This window comes from Rhinolophus hipposideros (assembly GCF_964194185.1).
Source record: "Rhinolophus hipposideros genome assembly, chromosome: 6".
NCBI classification, from domain to species: domain Eukaryota; kingdom Metazoa; phylum Chordata; class Mammalia; order Chiroptera; family Rhinolophidae; genus Rhinolophus; species Rhinolophus hipposideros.
In genome coordinates this window covers 2,069,928-2,090,689 of record NC_138052.1, presented here as the reverse complement: position 1 = coordinate 2,090,689, position 20,762 = coordinate 2,069,928, and the positions used below count along the sequence as shown (strand labels likewise).

General features: G+C 38.6%; 1 protein-coding gene across 1 annotated transcript in view; it reads right to left on the bottom strand.

Annotated features, from left to right (window-relative positions):
- Positions 1 to 8,466: 8,466 nt before the first annotated feature.
- Positions 8,467 to 20,762, bottom strand: part of LOC308499047 (uncharacterized protein) — a gene marked incomplete at its 5' end in the record, with an annotated part of 35,310 nt that continues 23,014 nt past the window's right edge. Inside the window, one exon of the mRNA XM_081051830.1 lies at positions 8,467 to 13,399. Within this exon, the coding sequence (XP_080907956.1) occupies positions 10,863 to 13,399 (2,537 nt within the window). The 3' untranslated portion in view covers positions 8,467 to 10,862. The remainder of the gene's footprint in view (positions 13,400 to 20,762) is intronic.

Genomic DNA, 20,762 nt, shown 5'->3' with positions numbered 1-20,762 from the left:
TTTGTTGAAAAGTCAGCTGATAGTTTTATGGGAACTACCTTGTAAGTAACTAGTTGTCTTTCTCTTGCTGCTCTTATTATAATTTGTTTTAAAACTTTGCTATTTTAATTATAATGTGTCTTGGTGTGAGGCTGTTTGGGTTTATTTTCCTTGGGACTCTCTATACTTCCTCGACTTGTATGTCTATTTCCTTCATCAGGTTAGGGAGGTTTTTAGTCATTATTTTTTCAAATAAGTTCTCAGTGATGTGCTCCCTCTCTTCTCCTTCTGCTACCACTATAATGTGAATGTTGCATTTGATGGTGTTTCAAAGGTTCCTTAAAGTATCTTTTTAAAAATTCTTTTCTCTTTTTCTTGTTCTGCTTGGGTATTTTCTGCTACCTTGTCTTCTAAATTATGGATTAGCCCTCTGCTTCATCTAATCTGTTGATTTCTTCTAGTGTATTCTTCCTTTCAGTTATTGTATTCTTTATTTATGACTGGTTCTTTTGATGGTTTATATGTCCCTCTTTATGCTATCTGTTGTTTGAAGTTGTTACTAAGGTGCTTAAGAATTCTTACAGCCATTGTTTTAAACTCTCTCTTTCGTATGTTGTTTTTCTGGAGGTTTCTCCTGTTCTTTTATTTGGGACATGTTTCTTTATTTCCTCATTTTTGTTGCCTCTCTATGTTAATATCTATGTATTAGGTAGATCTGCTATGCCTCTCAGTTTTTGCCAGGTGCCCTTAAGTACTGTGTCCTGTGTGGTCCAGTGGTGCAGTCTCCGTTTTCCTGTGAGAGTGGTCCAAGATTGTCTCATGTGTTTTGTGTGTATTCTCCTATTGTAGCTGAGCCTTGATTGCTTTTGATGCATCAGTGGGTGGGATTCACTCCCAGGCTGACTGGCTGTGAGGGTTGGCTATGCTCTCATTGTATGAGATGCTGTGTAGGCGCTGATCCCTCAGAGAGGGAGTCACCCCAGAGGGCTCTTGTGCGTATTGTTGCCACCCTATGGGTGTGCCATTTGTGGGGCTAATGGGGTAGTGCTCTGGTGTGGTCTGAAGCTGGTCTCTGAGTGTGTTGTTTCTGACGGAAGGGCTCCCATGCAGATCAAATTCAGCCTTGCCTGTGACCAACCCAGGGCTACCTGGTAGGAGCTACAAAGCTGTATGTGATTTGTTGCTGCCTGTGCTAGACCTGAAGGTATGTAGGGGTGGCCTTGCTGTGAATAGAGGCCAGCTGCCCCAGTATTCAGCTGGGGCAGCTTAGGAAAAGGTCCAGGGGTCCCCTAAGCCTGTTGCCACCTGACTTCCCATAAGGCTCAGCCTGGTTGAAATAGACTCCTTGGCCCTTTAAAACTCTTGAGCCTTGCTTTTGCTCAGTGGCCCGCTCCAAATTCTTTGGATTGTACTTTTGTCTTAATAATGCCACCTTTGGTCCTCGAGCCATTCTCTACTGCTTGGGTTTGCTTCTATTTCTTCAAAGTGCACTATCTCTTCTAATAAACTACTCTTTCACCACTTAAAAAAACAAAACAACAACAACAAAAAACAAACAAACAAGGAGACTCTTTAGGTGCACAGGCAGGGCTGTTTGACCCAGTGATGAGAAGGTCCTCAGAAATGTAGTACTGGCTGGGTAGGGCAGGGTCCCAGGAAGTAATGAGGCATGGCTGGTGGTTTTCTACAAAACTAATGCAGATTCATTTCTTGGCACCAGTTGTGAGCCTGTGATGACTTCAGAAAATACCCTGAGAATACCAAGGACAGCCTCCACTCACCTCCGGCCCACAGATCCCCAGAGCTGCCCAAATACATGCAGTGAAAGTTGTGCATGATCGCCCACCACTGAAAGTCACTTGGCTGCCAAGGGCCATCTGTTGCTGTAAAAGAGTTTCTCAGATTGTGGGGCAGCTGCCTGCCTAGGCATCCAGAATGTCCCCGTAGATGCAGCACTAACTGAGTGGGGCAGCAACCCAGGGCATCACCAAGGTGGTGTGCAACCATAAATTTTTCCACATCAGTGTGGTCTGAGATTTGGCTCTTTGTGGGAGGGTTCAACATAGAAAAGAGGGCATCCTCCTGTTCTCTATACATGATGCAGGCTCCACACAGGGACAATGGCTGCTCTCCCTGCAGCTCTCACACCGTATGTTTCCAGCAACTCTCGAATTGCTGCCCCTGCTGCGGATCCCAGGTGAGTGTTCGCAAGTGAGTGAGTCTGTGTACAAGCCCTTTAAGAGGACATCAGGGTTTCTAGCCACCTCTGTCTCACCAGGATGAACAGACAGAGTCCTCACTGATTTTCAGTGCTGGATGTTCTGAGGACTCCTCTTCCTGAGACAGGACCTCTGGTCTGGGGAACCCAGTGTGGGGCTTGGACCCCTACCACTTCAGGGGGGATGTCAACCACTGAGGAGTCCTTCCCATTTTTCATCCACAACTTGTGGGTTTGGGGTCAGCCCATTATGCATCTATGCCCCTACTACCAATCTTGATGTGGCCTTTTTTATATCCTTAATTATAGGGATTCTCTTCAGCTAGTTTTCAGATGATTCTTGAGGTTGATTTTGCTGAAATTTAGTTGTAGTTTTGATGTGATCCTGGAAGGCACCCAGCATAGCATTTACCTAATCTGCCATCTTGGATCTTCCTCCTGGTCTAAGTTAGTTTTATAGTGAACTGAGTCTGTTGAAGAGACTTGACTAGAGGTCCGAGTGACCTAAGAACTAAGTAGTGGCAGCTGGTACCTAATGCATCACAATAAGAAGCAAGGACCCTGAGGTTTGGTGAGGCACAGAGATTGCTGCTCAGAAGTTTGATTCATCTTGTAGAATCATGGGATTTAAAATTGCCTCCTACAGTCTGAGGGAGACTCGAAACCCTAATGTCTAATAGAGAATTGTACACCTTAGTTAGTGTAATTTCACAAACAATTGTCACCACAATAAATTTAAAAAAATAAATAAATCCATCACCTCCAAAAAAAAAAAAAAAAGAAACCCTAATGTCTTAAACCCCAGTGTAGCAAACTTTTACTACATTGTTCTCATGTTAATAACTGTCTCACCAAAAGTGGATTCAAAGCAGAATCATTTTTTGAAAGCAAGGTTGACTCGCTTACTTAAAACTAACAATCTGAAAACTGTCTACACTCCAAAAAGTAAACATTCTTATATTTTCATTTATTCTCTTTACCTTGCTGTGAATCTTCCATTTTATGACCTTCTTCCAGTCAATAGTTCACAGTAATTTAATGAGGCTATGGCATGATTTTGTAGAGCAAAGCTGGTGGTAAAGAATACAGTTTTGTCAAAAAATTCTGTGGCAAACTTTGGGGTAAGCAAAGCAAAAGTGTTTTATTCTTTCTTTTTTTTTTTAGACTAAAAATTGCCAGAGTGTTTATGATATGCAAGATGGACATATGTGTCATGATATTCTCTAAACCTGTTGGAGTTTCAGTACTTTGTTTTGTTTTGCTTTGCATTCTGGAGAAATTCCAAAAACTTTGGAAAACCCAGTTGAGAGATATCAGAATTCATTAAGCAAGATGGCAAATTCCAAAAATATATATACTGAGTACAGTGGTACCTCGGTTTTCGAACGTTATCTGTTCCGGAAGACCATTCAAGTTCTGAAATGTTTGAAAACAGTTGACAGCTAGGCCTCAGGATCTTGCATTCAGCGGAACATGTTCGACTTCCAAGTTGTGTTAGAAAACCGAAGCATTTATTTCTGGGTTTACAGAGTTTGTAAACCAAAATGTTCATCAATGGAGATGTTCGAAAACGAGGTACCACTATATATACACAATGAATACTAAATCAACACGCTATTTTTAATCAATGTTATTAAAGGAGAACTAGCAATTTTGGGTGGCAATATGATGGTTTTTCTCCTCAGTATCAAGATCCATCTGATCTTTATTCATGGAAACTTTTTAAAAAAGTTATAAGGATTTTTAATTTAATGTAATTTGGTGTCTTCTCGAAACTACAGTATAATGTAAAAAACATAAACTTCTTTAGGGAAATTCTAAGTCAAATAGCTTAGGGAGAAGCTGGGTCCCTGTGTTAGCAGTGACATGTCCCATGGTCATTACCATCCCATCACCACAACGCCATTGGGCTGGATGCTGGAGAAACACTATGAAAATGTGCCTTTTGTCCCTCACAGCTTATAGTCCCAACACTTCAAAGAACACACTTTTATTTAGTGCCTCCTCTCTCTAAGATGGTAATGCTGGTACATTTTCAAGATATGCAAACAATAGGAAATAAACATTACTAAATATAGTACTTGAGTGGTTGTGAGACATTTAAATGCTCCCAGGAAACAATTCTTGCTCTTTATGGTTCTAAGGAGAAAACATGTAGATCACTTTGGATATGATGAAAAAAATTCATGGTGATAAATATACCTTGAGAAAGTAGAAAAGAACATTGTGCACAGGCTGTAGGCATTCTGTTCTCAGAAAACTTTGCGCAGTTTCTTTGGAGTGTGCACCTGTCCCACTGCCCCCATGTCTGCCTCTCCCCCTCTCTCCTGCCCCACTCCTCTCTACCTCTCTCTTTCTCACACACACACACACACACACACACACACACACACACTCACACAGGCGTGCACACACACCCACATTCTCAAAGGAAAAACACATTAAAGAAATTCAGGCACTATGCTACAACTGTGGATGGTGTGTTAAAAGAGAAGTCATTTTCCCACTCTCATGAAGATTACAGCCCAATATGAAGAAAGCACACACTAGTCAAAGAGCCACACAAACAACCATAATACTGCAACCAACTAACAACTGTAACCACTGGGTTAAGCTAAGCGAGCCACCACTGTCAGCCCTCCCTCAACTCTCAATAAAGTGTATTCCAAGTAAAGGCCTTGAGTGAGTCCTCTTCTGTTGAGAAGATCAAGGAAATCACTCAGTCCCCCACATTTGAAATTATGTAGTTTGGACTATCAGGAACAAAAGTAGGGACAGACCATTCAGACCTGCAACTAACCAGTCTCCTCTCCTCTCCTCTCCTCTCCTCTCCTCTCCTCTTCTCTCCTCTCCCTCTGCCCCACCCGCGCCACCCCCCAACTGCTGCAATAATGCCCTAGCATATCCAGTGTTCACTCTAGTTCCCCGGGTCTATTCCCAGAGCTGACGAAGTGGTCCCTTAAATGTAACCCTCGTTTGCCACTCCCTACTCAAAATCATCCATGGACATCCCACCTTATTATTAACCCAAAGTCTTACCTGTGCCTTAAGGTCCTGCCCGATCTCCTCCCCTCTCCACGCCTCTCTTGCTTCATCATTCTCCCTCCTTGGTTGCTGAAATCTGGCAAACTTGTTTTCCGTCCTAGATTTTCCTCAAACACTACAAGTAAATAAAGAACTCTGACAAATTAATAGACAAACAATTCTATTAAATTGGGTAAAAGATTTAATTAGCAAGACACTTCATCAAAGAACATACATGAATAATCAGTAACCACATGAAAAAATGCTCTGCATTATTCACCATCAAAGAAAAATTAAAACCCCAATGAGAATAACTTCACACCCACTAGAATGACTCAAATTAAATAAATTGATTACACTAAAAAATGTTAAGGATGTGGAACAAGTTGAACTCTCATCTATTGTTGATGAAAATGTAAAATGATGTACTACTTTTGAAAACAGTTGGCATTGACATCATACAGCCCCAAATCTCACTCTTAGGAATTTACACAACAGAAATACAAACCTATGTCCCCACAAAATTTGTACATTAGTGTTCATAGCAACTTTATTCATAAATGGGCCAAACTGGAAACAACCCAAATGTCCATCAATAGGTGAATGGATAAATACATTTGGTAGAGAGAGAGAATCTGTTTGAAAGAGAAATACTGGCAAAGGGAGTTTTGCCAGGGCAGAGCCCAATAGGGACAGCTGCACTGATGAGCAGGAGTGTTGGGCTTTTTTGTTTTTCCATGCAGGATGTAGGGTGCTTGTTTGCTTGCAGGGGGCCTGTCATTACAATTGTCTTCTCCTGGGAACTGTCCTGTTCCCATCTGTGATGGATGTCAGCTTTCAGGGGGTTACTGTTGCAGTTGGGAACTGTTCTGTTCCCATCTATGATGGGTGTTAGTTTGCAGGGTTTGCCGTTGCAATTAGGAACTGTTCTGTCCCCACCTATGGTGAATGTAAGGCGCTTGTCAGCTTGCAGGTGCAGTGCTAGCCAGAGGTTTCAGAACCAAGTGGTTATATTTTAAGCTCGTTCCTGCTAGCTCACAAGACTGCTCCTGTTAACTCTTTACTTGTCTCATCAGTTTTTATTAGAAATAGATATGGGGTTTTGCCAAACATTTGCAATCATTCATTCATATTCCAATAAACACTAAAAACCAAAAATCTGGACTGTGAACTGGATCTGCTTAAAGCGATTTTAAAATACTGGGTGTTCTAGTTTTTAACCTGTTTATGTTGTTTCCAACATTAAAGTCAGAATGACATAAGGATTCTGATCTTATTTTATTTACAACTTGAAAAACTAATAATTCATGAAAGAAATCTTTACCAAGTGCCAAGCATGATGCTTGCTATACATGCTTTCAAGTTGAGGGACATTTCCTTAGCAAGGTGACCAAGCTTAGCAGTGTCAGTGATCATTCGTGTTGACAGCACGTACTACTGATAGGATGAGAATGGTTTGTTTTTTTAACTATGTGGTCTTTCTACAAAAAACACTTAATTCCAATGTAATCATAAAAAAAAGACATCAAAAATCCAAACTAAGAGATATTCTATAAGATACTTGACTAGTACTCATGAACTGTCAAGGTAATAAAAAACATAGAAGACACGAGTAATTGTCACAGACCAGTGGAAGCTAAGGTGACAGGACAATTAAGTATAATGTGGTATCCTGGATGACATCTTGGAATACAAAAACACCATAGAGAAAAACTGAAAAATAGTGTGTTTAGTTAATACTCTATCAATGATAGGTATGACAAATATACCAGAATAATTAAAAATATTAACAAGGGGAAATGTGTGAGGAATATATAGGAATTAGTTTTGTAACTTTTCTTCAAATCGACAACTATTCTAACCTCAAGTGAATTAAAATCTTTTTTTTTAAAGTACTCCAGGTTAGATAATTTCCTTTAGTTTTCTGTAAATCAACAGTTTTCTGAAAAATCAAGCATGTAGACAGAGATGGCTTCTGACTTCATTCCCCTTTTGGTTGTGCAATAAACTTTTGTGGATCAACATGTCAAGACACTGAAGAGAGGCAAACACACTCTCTTCGCTGCTGAAACTGTCTAGCCAGAAGGAGAGCTGATCCAGTGTAAGGTGTGCTATCTCTGGAGGTCCCATGACACAGCCTTCATCCAGCAGTTGGGCTCTTAATACTGGCTCTTTTCTTTGGTAGGGATGCTGCTAAATTAAGTGCTGATAAGTCAGTGTCAAAGAAATACCTGTTCTCAAATTTGTGCTAAAGTTATACCATCATTTCCCTCACACCATATCAACACAAGATGGGGAATAGAAAACCTAGAGAATCAACTGACCTGAGTATTTTCCACATACTCTATCAGATCATACTTGCAGAAAGCAACGTGTCCAGGGTTGAGATGTTTTTAGTGGTCCAGGTTTTAAAAATTAGTATTTCAGTTACTTATTTCTCTGTGCTGACCAAACCACGTTTCCTGAAATGATGATAGACTGACCAAACATTTCCTTGGTTAAGACTATATAGCTTCCCAAAATGTGAATGTTTTTCAACACCAATTTGGTGCTTCTGACATGAAAGTAGCTCTGAGTTTATTCTAACTATAAAGCCTGCTATTCAAGAAGGGTAGAAATTAACTGGTTTGCAATGCTGCAGTGTGAGCAAACACCATGGGGTTGGAAAAGATCCTAGACAGGTTGTTCAGGCTACATGCATTCAAGAGGGCTAAGAAGACTTGCTTTTTAATTACTCAGCATAAAATAAACCATAAATGGCATAAAATGAAGGTCAAAGGAGCATGTAAGAATCACCATCCACTACACACATGCATGCACACACGTACACACATTTACACAAGAGTCCTTTTCTCATGGATAGACAAGGTCCTAGAAAAACGGGGCCAGACCAATATTCAGACATAGCAGGCAGGCCAAAGTCTAACAGCATCAAACTGAGGGAAGAAACAGAAGAGCACATAGACTGTCACTCAAAAAAGGAAAGTGAACTTGACCAGAGCAAGTTTGGCTACTGCCTCCTATTAAAAGAAGTAATGAAATCTGTTACATACCCATACAGATGTGTCCCATAGGTCAGACAACACTCACAAACATTTATTGGTGTTCTCCAGAGTTCACGTTATTCTTCAATGTTTAAAACTTCACATACCAGTGTTTGTGCATAGGGAAATATTTCCTTCTGTATTTGCTATAAAACTTAGTATTACATATAAATCACAAGTTTTGGTACATCAATTCTAGGTGAAGAATGTACTTTTTTATTAGTTAATTGGGGTGACAATTGTTAGTAAAGTTACGTAGGTTTCAAGTGCACAATTCTGTAATACGTCATCTATATATAATGTTGTGTATTCACCACCCAGAGTCAGTGCTTCCATCACCATATATTTGATCCCTTCTATGCTCACCTACACCTCCCTCCCCTCTTACCCTCTGGTAACCACTGAACTATTGTCTGTGTCTATGAGTTTTTGTTTCTTCATTTGTTTGTTTTGTTCTTTCGTTGTTGTTTTTTTTTTAGTTTTATATACCACAAGTGAAATCATAGTTCTCAGCTTTTTCTGACTTATTTCGCTTAGCCTAAAAATCTTAAGTTCCACCCACGTTGTTGCAAATGGCACTATTTCATCTTTTCTTATGGCAGAATAGTATTCCATTGTGTATATATACCACATCTTCTTTATTCAATTATCTATTGAAGGACACTTGTTTCAATGTCTTGACCACTGCATAAATAAAGCTGCAATGAACATCAGAGCACATATATCTTTACGGATAAATGTTTTCAGGTTTTTTGGGTATGTACCCAGGAGAGGGATTGCTGGGTCATATGGTAATTCTATTCTTAAGTTTTTGAGAAATCTCCACACTGCTTTCCATAGTGCTGCACCAATCTGCATTCCCACCAACAGTGTAAGAGGGTTCCGTTTCTCCACAGCTGCTCCAATGCTTATTATTTGTCTTATTGGTGATAGCCATTCTAACTGGTTTGAGGTCATATCTCATTGTGATTTTTACTTGCACTTCTCTTAGGATTAGTGAGGGTGACCACTTTTTTCATAGTTCTATTGGCCATCCGTATGTCCTCTTTAGAGAAATATCTATTCAGGTCTTCTGCCCATTTTTTAATTGGGTTGTTTTTTTGTTGTTGTTGAGTTGTATGAGTTCCTTATACATTTTGGATATTAGCCCCTTATTGGAGGCATTGTTTGCAAAAATCTTCTCCCATTGGGTTGGCTGCCTCTTTATTTTGTCGATGGTTTCTTTTGCTGTACAGAAGCTTTTTAGTTTGATATGGTTCCACTCATTTTAGCTTTTACTTCCATTGCCTTTGGAGTCAAATTCATACAATCATCTTTGAACAAGGTTCTTAAGTTTAGTCCTATGTTTTTTTCTATGCAGTTTATTGTTTCAGGTCTTATAGTTTAGGTATTTGACCCATTTTGAGTTAATTTTAGTATATGGTGACAGACAGCAGTCCAGTTTCACTCCTTTGCACATGGCTTTCCAATTCTCCTAGCACGATTCATTAAAGAGGCTGTCTTTTCTCCATTGTTTTTGGCTTCTTTGTCGAAAATTATCTGTCCATATTTAAGGGGGTTTATTTCTGGGTTTTCAATTCTATTCCATTGGTCTGTGTGTCTGTTTTTCTGCCAAGAATTTATCTTCAATTTTGAAAGTGATACATTTTCTCAGAAAAAAATATTTGATGCAAACTCAGTATGTGTTCAAAAATTAGTTATCAAAAATACAAGATTTTATTCGAATCTTAATTATTTCATGTTTAATGAAGTTCAGTTGGTGGTAAAGCCATTTGTGCTGTTCCCTAAGATTTCTATGATTTTTAATGAAGTCTTCTGATTATTCAGAACATTGACAGAAGTTTTCTTCCTCATGTGAAATCTCCGATGTAGAATGATAGGTTGAACTCTGATAGGTCTTCTTACATTTACTGTATTTATAGCACTTCATCCCACTCTAACAGTGAGTTGCCTAAACTATACACATTTAACCAAGAGACCAAAATCTGTAAAAGCTCAACAGAGTACAAATTTAATTCTGGCTTAAAAAAAGCCAGAGGGGAATTAAAAAGTTAGGAGGGAATTCTGATTCACCCAATTATTCAGACTCTAGCTTCTTTAACCTTATATTCTATGTTCAATACACACAGCACACAAGTTTTCCATGGAAATTTCTCCATTCCAGTAACACATTCCATAACACAGACATGAACAATATAAGGAGACTTTTTAAGGCCACATTTAGCTTAAATGTAATAGTATCATATTTCACGACTGTACTGGGAAATTCAGACAAGCTATGTGCCTAGCACAGAAACAAATAGTTAAAGGAAACAATTTGCCAGTCTATGTGTCATGAGATTCTCCACTGTGTTGTATGAGTTCTTAAAGGACATTCCAGATTCATTACATGCAAGGATTTTCTGTCTTCTGTGCATTTTGTTGTGATGTACTCTAAGGGCTGCCTTAGGGACAAAAAATTTCCTGCATTCATTATATGCACAGGGTTTCTCCCGTGTGAATTATCTGATGTGCCCGGAGGGATGAACTGTCTGCAAAAGTTTTCCCACAGTCATTACCTCCATAGGGTTTCTCTCTTGTGTGAATTCTTTGATGGACTATGAGGGCTGCTTTGTAGACAATGGTTTTCCCACATTCATTATATTCATAGGGGTTTTCTCTCCACTGTGCATTCTGTTGTGATGTACTCTAAGTGCTGTCTTACGGACAAAAGTTTTCCCACATTCATTACACCCATAGGGTTTCTCTCCTGTGTGAATTCTCTGATGTGCAGTGGCATTTGACTTCCGGGAGAAAGTTTTCCCACATTCAGTACATTCATAGGGTTTCTCTCCTGTGTGAATTCTCTGATGTATTCTGAGTTTTGATTTAAGGGCAAAAGGTTTCCCACATATACTACATTCATAGGGTCTCTCTCCTGTGTGAGTCCTCGTATGTGCTCTAAGGTGTGATAGCATGTAAAATGTTTTCCCACAGTCACTACATTCATAGGGTTTCTCCCCTGTATGAATTCTCTGGTGTACCCTGAAGGCTGAATTGGAGGCAAAAGTTCTCCCACAGTCATTACATTCATAGGGTTTCTCCCCTGTATGAATTCTCTGATGTGCACTGACATATGACTTCCGGGAGAAAGTCTTCCCACATTCACTACATTCATAGGGTTTCTCTCCTGTGTGAATTCTTTGATGGACTATGAGGGCTGCTTTAAAGACAAAGGTTTTCCCACATTCATTACATTCATAAGGTTTTTCCCCTTTGTGAATTCTCTCATGTCCACTGAGGTTTGATTTCTGAGAAAAGGTTTTCCCACATTCACTACATTCATAGGGTTTTTCACCTGTATGAATTCTGTGATGTGCACTGAGGTGTGACTTTTGGGAAAAAGTTTTCCCACATTCATTACATTGATAGAGTTTCTCCCCAGTGTGAGTTTTCTGATGTGCTCTGAGGGCTGAATTATACGCAAAAGTCTTCTTACAGTCATGACATTCATATGATTTCTCCCCTATAGGAATTCTAAGGGTTGAATTACAGGCGCAAGATCTCCCACAGTCATTACACATATAAGGTTTTTGCCCTGTGTGAATTCTCTGCTGTGCAGTAAAGTTTGACTTTTTGGAGAAAGTCTTCCCACACTCATTACACACATTGGATTTTACACTTGTGTGAAATCTGTGGTGTACTCTGAGAGTTGAATTGTGAGGAAAAGGTTTCCCACATTCATTACAGTCATAGGGTTTATTTCCTGTGTGAATTCTCTGATGTTCTTTGAGCTGTGCCATCTTGAAGAATGATTTCCCATATTTATTACTTTGATAGGGTTTCATTTCTGTGTCTGTTGTCTGGTGTACTAAGAGAGCAGGTTTCTTGTATGATTTCCCAGATTCATTGTTATCATAAAGTTTCTTCTTTTTGTGAATTGTCAGATGTTCACTGGCATTTGATGTCTGATAGAAAGTTTTCCTACATTCATTACATTCACAGAGATTGACCCCCATATGCGTAGCAGGATAGTGAATAGTGTGTAAATTTGAACAAAAGGATTTCCTGCTTTCCTCACATTCACACGTTTTCTCCCCTGAGCAGGTCCTCTGATGCTGAATGAGGTGTGCTTTCTCGTAAAAGGATTTTCTGCATTCATTACTTTCTAATGAGTTCTCTCCTGTGTCACTTTCCTGCTGTACACAGAGAAGTGAGTTTTGATACAAGCATTTCCCATATTTACCAGTCTTGTAGACCTTCTTTTTTGTCTGAGTTATCTGATGCATTGTAAGGTGTAATTCCTGGGAGAAGTCATTTGCACCTCTATTAAAAACACAGAACTTATCTCCACTCTGTATCTTCTGATGTACTAGATGGGATAAATTTTGGCTGAAGTTTTCTTCACATTTGCTCCTTTCAAAAGCTCGCTGTTTTGTAATTGCTCGCTGAGACGGAGTGCAGGGTGAATTGCTGTTGAAGTCATTTTCACTTTCATTACATTCATAGTTTGTTGTAACGCTGCAAACTTTATTGAATTCCACAATGGTGGTTTTGTGACACGATCTCCCACATTCATTAATATCAAAGCACTTCTCTCTTGTGCCAGTTCTCATTTGGTTAAACACAGTTGCTTTATCACAGTTTTTCATAAATTCATCACCCTGACAGGATTCCTCTCCTGTTAGACAACTCTGAGCTGTAACAGAGACAATAGCCTCATTATGTAAAACTTTTCCAAGTTCATTACATTCAAAGGGCTTCTCCGTAGTTTCAAATATCTGATGATTTTTCTTATGACTGAGAGCTTTCACATTTTTATTATATTTGTGAGACCGCTCTCCAGTATGAGTTTTCTCATGTTTAATATAAAGCTGCAACTTTTCACATACATTCATGTAATCAGCCTTCTTTCTTGAACAGTTTCTATCCCTAACAATTAATTCAGAAACAAGTGGCAAGTTCATTCTACATGAGTCACACTTACAGGGCATTTTTTGTGGAAATTCTGGAGTTATATCCAGATTAATTGGTTTTGCTATAACTTTCTGCTCTTCTTCACTCAATGTTTTGTTGTCACTGAATATTACTTGCCACAGAGGTTTCTCTTGTTTTTCCTGGTTCCTCGTAATGTGGATGTCAACTTTGTAATATCCTAAAATGACAAAAATGGAAAACATCATTTGAATCTTACATTTCTTATTGAGAGGCGCTTACAGCCATATGTTTTTGTCATGTATTGTCTATAGTCTCTGGTCATGTTTCCAAAATTAATAACTCATGCACTCAGAAAGACAGACACAGTCAGCCTCTCTCTCTCTCTACCCCATCCGTGATGTCATTTAAAAAAAAAACAAAAAACTGATGTGTCCAGTGCTGGCCAAGATGAAGCAACCCCTGTCCTCCCTCTTTCAAATACAAATCCCTGGGGGAAAAAATTTGAAAGACAAATAAAGATACTACAAAATCGAAAGAAAGTGGACTCTTGGACATAAGAAATGATGTGGATCACAGTTTCAAGATTTTCTTTTTGCTTCCCATATATCTTATATGAGGTGCTCAAGTGGTGGAGAAGCCTGCAATCCAAAGCCAACAATAAAAGAGCTCCGAGAAAAGCCAGTTTCTTCTAGCCAAAGATCTGAGAAAAAGATGGTCTAAAATAATAGAAAGTCTTTTTGACAATATCCACAATACTCAAGCCCCCATGCATCCCAAAAAGAAAGAGGGAAAAAAAATAAACACTGTTCTATGCAGTTCTTCCACAAGTATCTAAAGGATTTGTACACACTAGCAAAATTTTCCTTGAGCCAAACCAAGAACGCATAGGAAAGATCATGATGAATCCTGAGAAATTTCCATTCGCAAGACATTCTGGGAAATGGTCACAGCAGCCACTGCCAAAATATTTACCTGGAAACATATTCCTATCTACTCTATGAAATCTGCATGGGCAAGAGAAATAAATCTATTTGTTTAGGGTACTTGTGGCCATCTCATACCACACTGGAGAATAAAAGCAGGCAAACAAAACACAGAAAAAGAAAGGAGGCAGGAAGATATTACACTATTACACTATTACAGCTAGAAGAGATGAAGCAGCATTTGTAAAAACCATATCCTCAAAACCCAGAAACAATACATTACAAAGGAGCTGAATTCACATTATTCTCAAATGCACATGAAGCATTCATCAAGACAGACCACGTTCTGCGCTGTAAGACAAATCTTTTCAACTATAAAGAAATCATATAAAGTGTGATCTCAACCTATAGAGAAATTATACTAGAAATCAGTAACACCAAGTTATATGGAAAAATACAAAATAATTCTAAATTCATACACTTCCAATTAAACCATGGGTCAAAGAGGGCATCTAATAGAACATTAAGATATTTTGAAGTAAATAAAAACAAGACTATTCAAAACAGAATTTAGCAGCATGCAGCTAAAATGGTACTCAGAGATAAGTTTATATCTTAAAATTTCACATTAGAAAAGACCTCCAACTAGTTTCCTAAGCTTCCACTTTAAGAAACTACAAACAGAATGTAAAGCTAAAGATAACAAAAGGAAGAAAATGATAAGGACTAGAAAATAAAATTGAAAACAGAGAAAAATCAATCAAGCCAAAGGTTACATTAATTGTAAAGACGTTTAAAAAAGATAAAAATCAACACAGAAAAAATGAGAAAACACATGATCAATATCAGAAATAAAAACAAGAAGGGATGTATCTACTGACACAACAGATATCAAAGAGATAATAAAGAATATTATGAAAAACTCTATGCCCATATATTTGACAATTCATATGAAATGGACACATTTCCTAAAAATAAAAACTACCAAACTCACTCACGTAGAAATATCCTAAATATATCTATTTAAGAAACTGAATATACAGTCAAAAATATGTAGTTCAAAAAGCAGCTCCAGGACTACCTGAGCTAACTAGTGCATTCGACCAAATGTTTAAAGAAGAAATAATATCAATTTTACATATGAGGTCTGACAATTAAGTTTGCAAACTCATCCTAGAAAAAGTACTACCTCATTGCTGAATATCACTACAGTCACCTTTGAAGTACTCCCCTTGGGGAGCTATACACCGAGGCCAGTGCCTAGTCCACCCTTTGAAGCAATTTTGGAACTCTTTTTCTGGAATGGTCATCAGAGTTGTCATCGTATTACCCTTGATGTCTTGAATGTCATCAAAATGTCTTCCTTTTAATACTTCCTTTATCTTTGGGTAAAGAAAGAAGTCATTGGGAGCCAAATCAGGTGAGTAGGGAGGGTGATCCAGTACCGGTATTTGTCTGATCGCTAAAAACTCCCTCACAGAAAGTGACAGGTGAGCTGGTACACTGTCATGATGTAAGAGCCATGAATTGTTGGCGAAAAGTTCAGGTCCTCTAACTTTTTAATGCAGCACTTCCATAAAGTAAACTTGGTTAAATGTTTGTTCAATTGGTATAAATTCATAATGGATAATCCCTCTGACATCAAAAAAGGTTAGAAATATCATTGCAACAAGTTCATGAACTGAACTGTCAGACCTTGTAATCTCTTTCAGAACATACAAGATATGGGACTATTTCCTAAATCATTTTATAAGGTATGTATTATCCTAATAGGAAAACCTAAGAAAATTCAGAAAAGAGAAACATATGTGCCAATATACCCCATGACACAAATGTAAAAATACTGAAAAAGAGTAGCTAAAAGAACAAAGTGATATATAAAAATAATAAATCTGGATTAAGTGAGATTCATCCCAAGAATGCAAACTGTTCCAATATTCAAAAGTTAATCAATGTAATCCATCATATAAATAGTCTAAAGAATTAAAACCACACAATCCTATAAATTAAGGTAGAAAAATATTTCAATAAATTCAAAATCCATTCATTGACCTAAATAAAAGGAATCTACAAAAAGCCTATACCTAACATCATACTTAAGAATGAGAGACTGAATGTCGTAACCCTAAGATTGGGAAAAAAGACAACGGTGTTTACTCTCAGGACTTCTACTTACGAGTGTAATGGAAGTTCAAATGAATACAGTATGACAAGAATAAAAATGAAAGATACAGAGTAAGTCTACACAGAAAAATCACAAAAAGATCTTTTAAAAAGTTTCTTAACTAGTAACTGTTTCAGCAATGGCAATATACAAAGCCAATATACAGAAGCCAATATTATACAAATATGATCAATGGGAATTTGAAATCAGATAAACATCATTATTTACCGTAACACATAACATGCGCGTGCGTCTGTGTGCACGTGCACGTGCGCACACAGACACACACACACTTGGTATCTCTATGCTGAAAACTACTGACGAAAAAAATCATAATGAAAGAAATAAAAGAAATCCTGAATAAATGCAGAGGTATATGTTATTTATGGATTAGAAGGCCATATATTATTAAAATGTCAATTGTCTTTAATTTAATCTACAGATTCCATGCAATCCCAGCTGAAAGGCCAGCATGCTTTTTTTGTAAATATCAAGAAGTTCATTTAAAATTGATACAGATGGAAGTGGGTGGATTCACACTACCTGATTTCAAGAATTAATTAACAAGCTAGTGCAATAAAGTTAATGTACTATTGGCATAAGGATATGTCAATGAATAAAAAAGAATAGCGATGCCACAGAAATACACAATCTTACACATACAGAATTATATAAAATATATACATATGCAGAAATATGCAAATATTCCCACCTGTTTTCTAAGATCTTGCAAATGCTGTTTAATAAAAAAATGATATTCTTTTCAACATGTAGTGCTAGAATAACTGGATTCCCTCCTCAAAAATTTAAACCAAACATATACCTCACTTTCTATAATAATGAATACGAAATAGATCATAACATATAAAATGTAAAATTTAAAAATTTCTAGGAAAAAAACAGGAATAATATGTGTTCCTTTGAGTGCCAATGTTTCTACACAGGACAACAAAACCATGACACTTAGAGACAATTGAAGAATTGGACTTTATAAAAGTGGATGTTCAGTTTTAGCCAGCCTCCTCTGAAACCACACCAACAGAAGAAGCTGGGTGCAGCTTCACTACTGCCAAGTCGGGAGAGAAGTCCAGGTTCCCCACTAAACCTCTATTGACACCCGGGAGTTGGAGAAGATGCCACTTAGACACTGGACAGGGGTGAGATCAGGCCCCCAGAGGCCTCCTACTGGCACCAAGTGTTTCATCAGGTGCCAACGTCCCTAGCTCATCTTCACTCCTTTCCATCTTTAAGAATCTTAATACAGACACACAGACACACACACACACGTATAGATGTACTACTATATGTACTTATGTACAAGTACATATTTAACTGAACTTAGTGGGTGAAGTAGGAGGGAATACATTTATTCTATCTTTCCCTTGGTTAAACCTTTTTATATCCTATTAATTCCTTCCCTAAGCACAGTCATGAACACGTTTTCTTTGTCATCATATAGAATATTTCTAGTTTTGCTTTGGAAACTAGGTCATCAAGCCACCTTAATCCAATATTTTGGTTCTGATCCATAAGATTCCCTCAGAATTCTTTCCCCACTGCTCTGTGGAAATAGTGCCATGTGTTAAAGACCAATTACCTATAAAGCACATGTTTTATCTTGAGCTTTCTTTTCTGTTTCACTAATTCATGAAAATATCCCACCTCCAGCTGCATACTACTTAACTACTCAGAGCTTTACATAAATCCTTGATATCTGGCAGAGCAAGTTCACTCTATTTTATGATGGGATTTAGTCTGACATTGCGTTAAATCTTTACAAATACAAACCCACTCGAATTTTTTATATAAAAAGTGCTTCTTTTGTCTTTGTTAGGGTTACCTAAGTTTCACCCATTTTATTATTTTTTATTCTAAGAACATTCTAAAATTTCTATGTTTTCCAGTTTATTATTAATTTCACTTTTAAATTCTTCTGCTTTCATTAGTATACTTTTGTTACTGTTCTTCCATTATTAATATAAATATATTACAAATTTACCTCTATTCACTAATTTAGCTATATCCTATGGTTTCTAACGCACATATTTATTTTTATTATATTATAAATGTCATGTAATTTTGGAATTGATTTCCTTTGCATACATTGTTTAAAATATTTTTTTTTTACATTTCCACGTGGAAAGAGTTTTTTGTTTACTCATTTTATCATTAATTACTACATTTTGTCAAACTGTTGAGACAATATTATTTGTGGTGATTCTAACTTATTGGGTTTATTGTTTTCAGACTAAAACTATATTTTCACAATCTTATTATTCCATGAAATTTTAAAAGCTTGTTTTTTGATTTCAGCATACACATATACAAATATGTTTCACTTTAATACAAATATTGAGACAGGTTAGTTAGCATGACTGTAGGCAGTCAGGAATTCCCTGATAGAATGGACAAGCACAGTCATGTCTTCAAGGCTGTAGCCGTGAGAAACATCATTAGCACAGGACAGCTTGTTCATTTGAAAAAGTCGTGGTTTGTTTCATAAAGCCTTTTCAAAAGCCTCTTCAAGGCTGAGAATTTGATAAAAATGTACCAGTAGGTTCTCCTGTATCTCTCCTGAGATACAGAAAAAAAAGTATAAAAACAAAAGCCTTTGCTTTAACTGTGGGCATCCCATTTTCGGGTACCCCCTCCCACTTGGGAACTGTAACTCTTTGCTTTAACAAACTATCCTTTTCTGCATTGCCTCTCTGATCTGTGCTTCTACTCTTCGGTTTCTTGAGACTATGATCCCAGAGTACACACAACAGAAATATCCTACAACATTTGGGAGCTCCTCTGGGACACGAAGGAGAGGTGAGCACACTGTTTCTGCTACCGCTTGCCTGGCTTCAGGCTCCTATTTACTGATTCTATCTCTCAACAAAATTGGGCCTCCATCGGCCACTTAAAAGTGAATAGCGCAGCTGCCAATATATAAGACATGGAGGCCTGCAGAAGGGCTCTGTTCAATCCCATCCGGTGCTGAGCTGGAGGAATATTGGCCTTAGTCCAACTGCCTTTTCTCTTGCCTTTTCTCATAAAGGGGCGGGGGCGAAGACAGCACGAGGTTGGGTGAATGACCCTTGGCAGTAATTGAAGAGCTCTTGCCATGGCTACTCTGCAGTGCATCCTGAAGACTCCCTGGGTCTTTCCCAGCCTGACTGCCTGGTAAGGAGCCATTTGGTGGCTCTCCCACCTCCTCTATGCTACATTCTCCTATTCCTCTGCTGCTTTTTTTTCTTTCTGCGAGGAGGCTGAATACTGGCACGTGGCCAGGATTGTGGGCCTTGGCAGACAACTGAGGGGCTCTGACCACAGCTACTCTGAGGTGGGTCCCAAAGGTCTCATAGGTCTCTTCCTAGCCCAACCGCCCATAAAGGTGCCAGTTGAATGACTACTCCCATCTGTATTGTTCTTTTCATTCTGTCACTATCTCTCCTCAGCTCTTGAAACACTGGTCCAGGGTCTCTTCCCTGTGAGACCTCCACAACACTCTCCACCAGCCTCAAGACCTCTTAAGGTAAGAACATGGAGCTCTGTCTCTACAGGACATCCCTTGTCACTCAGGACAAAATGTACTGGCATCTGGCATATCCTTTCATAGCATACTATTGGGATCCCCTCCAAGTTTTTTAAATGCAAATGGAGGTGTCCTGACATTCACACCCAACATCTGTTGTTTTTGTGACTTTCTCACCCATTGCCCACTGTCCAATAACTGATTAGCGGCCCAAGTCCATCGAGGACACCACCCTGGGGTCCTGAATATCTCACCACGTTCGTTTTGCACCTTGATTTTTGCCAACCATCAGGCAAACTCCTTGGGGAAAACCGACATATTCCGGAGTCGCTTTTCCTTAAGGAAGCTGCCCTGTCCAAAGCCTTTTGGGGCTTCTAATACCTCTTTCTATACCCCCTCACATATTGGACAACATGACCTCCCTCTACACCCTTTCATCCAAGCAACATATCTTCTTTACAGAAGGTCCTAGATGGACTTTAGCATATACTCCCTCCTTAACCACTTCTATTTGGAAGGCCACCATTACATTGATCGTGTCATCAATTTTCAAGATGCCCAGAGTCGGGCCATACACCCCTCTTCTTTGGAACACTGCATTGTTGGCCTTATTTGGTCTCTGGGCAGACGGCACCAGACATTCAGGCAGGAATATTCCCAGATTTGGGCAGGCGCTCACCGGGGACACGGTCGGGCAGCCTCGTTAAGCATGACTAACCCTGGTGTGCCGTGTCTCCTCACATGTCTTGGAACCAGTCATGTGGTTTCCTTGACCCAGGCTCTAGAGGACACTCTAGATAGGTTGTTGTGAGACGAATTGCAATGAGATGCCTTTCTTTTCTCCCTCCCTTCCAGATGGGCAAACAGCCCTCATGCACCTTCACCCCCCCGAATTGCATCTTGAAACATTGGGACAAATTTCACCCTCAGACTCTGAAGAAGCAGTACCTGGTCTTCTTTTGTTCTGAGGTTT